Source organism: Petaurus breviceps, unplaced genomic scaffold, assembly GCF_028583685.1.
Source record: "Petaurus breviceps papuanus isolate PSGF00001 unplaced genomic scaffold, PetGlider_PUasm1.0 90881, whole genome shotgun sequence".
Taxonomy (NCBI): domain Eukaryota; kingdom Metazoa; phylum Chordata; class Mammalia; order Diprotodontia; family Petauridae; genus Petaurus; species Petaurus breviceps.
In genome coordinates, this window is record NW_027187369.1 from 15,366,489 (window position 1) to 15,372,488 (window position 6,000).

A 6,000-nucleotide genomic window follows, 5' to 3' on the forward strand; every position below is an offset into this window, starting at 1 on the left:
ATATGTCTCTCCCTAAAGGATTAGGAAAAAGGGTCAATTCACTTTTAACTGGATACAAAAGCCTTGTCGCAAAAAACAAAACTGACAATGTCCAATGTATTCCTAGTCAAGCTCTAAAAGGTACTTTCTTTATTGTGCTCCAGAGATCTCCATATGATCAAAATCTGACACCCAGGATAATAAAGATACAAATTTACAACAGGAATGCCCAAATGATCAAAGGAAATGAACAGATGATTTTCAAGGAAAGAAACACAAATTGCTAATAACCATCTGAAAAACTAATCAAGCTCTCTAATAAGCCAGAGAAATGCAAATTAAAATCTTGAGGTACCACCTTACACCCAAAGAAGGAGTTGGTTTAAATATTTTGAAACTACAAAATCCACTCCCAGTGCCACAGTGTGGAAACAGACACATTATTACATTGTTGGTGGAATTGTGAAGTGGCAAAGTCTATTAGAACCAATCTGGAAATGCACAGTAAGTAAGGAAATTGTGACCCAAGGATCCTACTACAATTCTACAGAGCCTAAAGAAGTGGTGTCAAACTCATATAGAAAGGGGGTAGGGGGAGTGGGGATGGAGGATAGGGGTGTAAGGAATGCACAAAACCATTCATGAGGGACAGGTAGGTGGCACAGTGGATAAGAGCAACAGCTAGCACTCAAGTCAGGAGAATTTGAGTTCAAATCCATCCTCAGACATTTACTACCATGTTTCCCCAATAATAAGACACTGTCTTATTATTTTTTTGGAAAGAAAAACACCAGAGGGCTTATTTTCAGGGGAGGGCTTATGTTGTCCTGCCTCAGCTCTCCTCCGTGCCACTGCTCTCAATGGCACCAGCAAGCAAATCACTGGGGAAGAACAGGATGACGCGCTCACTGCTGCAGCTCTGATTGGATGCAGCTCGGAGCGCGGCGTGCATTTCACCCGGGAAGGGGGGGGGGGGAGACGGTGCATACAGAGGGTACCGTAATGTAGCGTGTAGCACAGGGGATCACCTTCACTATAGTAGCAATCTCAATAGGGCTTATTTTCGGGATAGGTCTTATTATCGGGGAAACACGGTAGATGTGTGACTCTGGGCAAGTCACTTAACCCAATTGCCTCCAAAAACAAAACCAAAAAAACATACATAAGGAAGATCCCTATATATCCCTACAGGCTACATATTGACCTAGAAAAACCACATGTTGACATTATCTATGTTCTACTGCATTATTTATTAATTTAATTTGTTAAATATTTACCAATTACATTTTAATCAGGTTCCAGGTACTCAGGAATGTTGTGAGCTAGTGTTTGACACTCTGGTCTAAAGATATTATCTGTACAGAAAGAACTATAAATGATTTGTTTATATTGGGGAAAAACTCCAAACAACCCAATGATTAGAAAACAGTTGAATAATTGTCTCTTAATAATGTAATGGAATATTATTGTGCCATAAAAAATAACAAATTTGAAGGATAAAAAGAAATATAGATTCATAGGAAGTGATGCAGAATAAAGAGAAATAAGAACAGCATATGTGGACTAAGATATAAGAGCAGCAGTAAAGCTTTATAAATGTACAGATGGAAAAGAGAGCAGACTGGGACACAACAAACAGGTTATTATTGTCATCATTTATGGTCTTTTATCAAAATGTCAATCATTGCAATCATGTAGTTTTAAAGGGAGCTCTATGCCTCAGTCTACTTGTCCAAATTTGTTGAGATTGTTAATAAGTTTATAATTTTTAAAATTTAGGGTCCATCAGTGTGAAAAACTCCTGGTATGGAGATTCCCTTCACTGGCACAGATCTGCCTCTTAGCCTAGTCATACAACCAGCAGGTTTTAGCCAATCCAGGACTTGAATCCATACCTTGACTCCAAGACTGACCCCTGTTCATGTGAGATGCCACTCTGCCTGCAAAATTTTTTAAAATAATTTTCAATTCAACAAGCATCTATTATGTACCTAGTATGTATGTACCAGACACTGGTACAAAAATTTAAAAAGGAATTGTCTTCAAGAGACTTATATTTTTGAATAAAATATATTTGATAATATAAGGCATCTTTACCAGGCACTGGTGAGGCAGTAAAGAAAGCAAAGCTTGGAGTCCAGAGTATACTTAAGATTTAAATCCTCTCTCTTATACTTACCAGATCTGTAACCCTAAACCAGTCACTTAACCTTTCTGAGCAACAGTTTCTTCATCTGTAAACTGGGACTGATAATACTAGCATCCAGCTACTGTTGTGAGTCTCAAACATGCACAGCGCTTTGCAAATGAGAAAACACAATATGAATGTTAGATTAATTCTTATTCCTGGAGGCAGCAGAGGGAGAGTGACAAAAGGGGGCGCTATTGCTGAGCGTGCTCAGATCCTTTCATCTCTGGCTCTTGAAGACACCACCAGAATCCCACTAATCTTAAAATTCTGCATCAAATCCTAACATTTGATCTGTACCTTGGAGCTGTCCAAAATAAAGCCATAACATCTCCTGAAAAAAAAAAGGGACAACGTTATTCGTGGGTTTCTGGGCCACTGGCTTTAAGGAGAAAACCAACTGCTACTCGTGTAAGTCACATAGGCTGGCAAAGAAATGACATGTCTTGAGATGATTCAGCAAAGGCTACTGAACAGAAACCATGACTTACCACAGGAGATTAAATGTAAAAAGCTACTCAGGTAACCGCCACCAACAATCACTTACTCTATATTCAAAGGCAACCCCCCAACTTACACATGAATGCACCAAAAAGCTAGTTTGATTTGCAAACGTTAACACCAACAGCAATTTATTCACCAAGCACCGAAGCCCCCTGCTAAGTGCAAAGCAGATGCATTCATGTCCTTCTGGAACGAACAACTAATAGGAAAAGTCTCAAAGTCCAAACTAAAAATGATGTACATTTGGCCAATGACTTATAGGAGCACCCTTGGGAAACTCTCCACTAGGAAAAGGATGACTGCAGCCTAGGTTTATTGGCTGAAGGAAGATAAAAATTTGGCCATCGGCAACTTTGAAGCCATGTTCAGAACCTGTCTATTAAATAGGATATTTCAAGTCTGTCATGCAAATCCCTAGCATCTGGGGGCTCAAATGGAACCCCAAAGAAACCAACTGCATGCATGCTAAATCCCTATACTCACCATAGTCGTGGCCCCCGAAGGAAAATCCAAGGAATTAAGGAGATGCAGTTCACGAAAAGATATCAGCATGCATCTCCAAGTGAGTGCAAGAGGTACCCGGCTGCTAGGGGCTGAGCTCTATGTACTTGGATCCAAACCTGCAGGCTGGCAAACACCAGAACTGCTGTAAATTCTACTGCATGCCCTTGCTTCCAACACCAGCACTAGTTAATTAGTGGGCTATGGTATAATGCAGGTCCCAGTGGGCGAGTGGCATCAGGAATTTATTTTTTTTTTTAGCCCAAAGCTTTGGCCAACTGCTTTTAGGTGTTCAGATCTCCTTTTGGGGGATGTCTGCCTCTCAAATTTAAGGCAATTAATTTTCCAGTAGTCCTGAGTGTGTGTGCCCCCTTCACCAATGGGGGAAAGGGGAACACATGTAAAAAGGATTATCCTTTTAAAGAACACTTGAAATTAGCTCGACTCCTCACTCTGACCTTTTTTTGTCACCCCAAATCAACACTGCAAGATCACAAGAACCTGTGTGAAATAACTAAATACTTAAAATGTCAGGGCTAAATTTGGAATCCCAGACATTTGTTTCAGCCGAGTCCCCAATAAAATCCACTTCCTATTGATTTCAAGATCAGGTTAAAAGGGAGGGGGGGGGCCTAATCCTTTCTGAGATCTGCAAATGGTGATTTAAAAAAACACGTCTCACATTTTATATTTCATTTGTGTGAAATTTAGAGAGCCCATCAATCAATCAGGATGCTGATGCCAACGCCCCAAAGCAAAGAGATTTTCCCCCAACCAGCAGAGATTTTTTCCAAGTTGAAAAGCCTAGTGAAATCCTAGCAGATTCATAATATGGAACAAATTCACAATACATAACCAGTGATGAGCAGATAGTGGTAAGGAAGACATCCGAGGCACCTTTTTCAGCTGAAAAAGGCAACGGGAAAATCTGCCCAATAGTCAAGTTCTCCCAAAGTGTCTCACACTTTCTCTTCCCCCCAACCCCCTAGCCCTAGGGGAAAAAAAAAATCCCAATTGGAAAGGGGACTCAATTCCCACCACCTCTCTGCAATTCATAGAAGTTGCTGCAAATTAGAGACAGCAAAGGAGTAGTCAAGTGTTCCCCCTCCTTTTTTTATTTTTATTTTTATTTTCATTTTTATATTTATTTTTGCTCCATTCTCCCAGCATCCTGAAGGAGTAAACAGGTTACTCGGGAAAAGTCAGTTATCTGTCTTCCACCAGCCCAGACAGGCTGCGGAAGCGGAATCCTTAGACTCTGGGGAGTGTGTGTGTGTGGAATGGTGTGCGTGTGTGACTGTGTGTGTGCGTGTCTGTGTGTGTGTGTGTGTGCGCACTCGCGTGTGTGGCGGCTTGGGGGAAGGGGTATCAAATGTTGGGGGAGATCTAGATGCAGTCTGTCTGGTTTCCTCCTTCCAAACATATCGTACAATCCGAGATCAGGCAGCTCTGACACTTGGCAGACACAGTGCGTGCAGCCCCCGGGGGCTTCATGGTGGCCCCCAGTGTAAAACAGCACCTTGACCCGACTGCCCGAGCCTGAGGGCAGCCCCTCGAAAGGGGCACCCCACAGACTGGGCCAACCTAGCCTCCACGGTGCTGCGACGCACAGTGGGGGTGGCCCGGGGGCGGCTGCCCCTAGCCTAGCCCAGCCAGCCTGTCTGTGTCTCTGTCTCTTTCTCTCTCTCCCCGCCCCCGTCTCCCCCAAAGGGTCCCGCTGCGCTTGGGTTTGTGGCTCGAGGTTACTGCCTCCATGTGCTCCTGGCAGGGGAAACAAAAGGCGGCTTTGCCCGCTATTCCAACGCCATATTCGGCTGGGGCTAGCCCGGGACTAGGGCGAAAAGGGCCAGTGCAGCGGACCGCGCGCGGCTCAGCTAGCCTCGCGCAGCCAGCCTCCCAACGGGCCGCCCGGCGCCCAGAGCGCAGCCGGACCCCACCGGGGTGCCGGGGGGAGCCCTGTTCCCTCTCGCTCGGCGGCCGCCCTGAGTTGGTCCGGGCGCCGGCGAGTCTCGGGAGGCTAGGATGTACAGTGGGGAGGGAAGGGGAGGGACCGGGGAGAGTAGGCACCCGGCGGCCAGGGGTGCAAGGACCGTCTGAAAACCCGGAATCGACCGCCAGCCAGCCGGCTGGATGACTGGGGCGGAAGAAAATGGGAAGCGGAACAAACGCGCGCACCCTCGAGGCGGGCGCTCTGAGAGCGGCTGTACTTACAAGGCGGCCGATGCTCCAGCGGAACATCTCGAGGAAGGGCAGGCGGCGGCGGGCAGCAGCAGCCAGGGCGAACGACAAGGCTGGCGAGCGGAGCAGCAGACGGGCTGGCGAGCGGGCGCAGCCGGGGCGGGCGAGCGAGCCGGGAGGCGCCGCGCGCCCAGCACACTGCGGCGGGCACCAGCGAACGACAGCAGCGCCCCGGCCGGGCAAATGCCTTGCTTCTCTCCCTCCTTCCTTCCCTCACACCCTAGGTCCCTTCACTCAGCCTCCTGTACCCTAAGCACCCGCTGTCAGCGTTGCCACGCTGCACCCTGCGGCCACCGCCGCCGCACTGCCCCCTTGGCTCCTTGGCAGCCCGGCTGCCTTCTTTTTCCTCCCACCCCACCCCCAGGTCCGCACCTCCCTGGGGGCGGCACCCGTCTGCCCGCCTCTTTTCCCTTATCTTCACTCCCTCCACACAGACACACTCACTTACATACACAGGCGCACGCACACTCGTGCGCACACACTCACACATACACACACACACATACACATACACATACACACACTCCGGGCAATTCCCGCAGTCCCCAGAGGAGCAGAGAGGAGAGATGTCCAAGCGCTAGGCTCCTCAT

At 47.1% G+C, this 6,000-nt stretch overlaps 1 protein-coding gene across 1 annotated transcript in view; it reads right to left on the minus strand.

Annotated features, from left to right (window-relative positions):
- The window catches only part of ATP11C (ATPase phospholipid transporting 11C), a 208,372-nt gene extending 202,462 nt beyond the window's left edge, over positions 1-5,910 (minus strand). The window contains exon 1 of the mRNA XM_069074166.1: positions 5,384-5,910. Within this exon, the coding sequence (XP_068930267.1) occupies positions 5,384-5,410 (27 nt within the window). The 5' untranslated portion in view covers positions 5,411-5,910. The remainder of the gene's footprint in view (positions 1-5,383) is intronic.
- Positions 5,911-6,000: the final 90 nt, after the last annotated feature.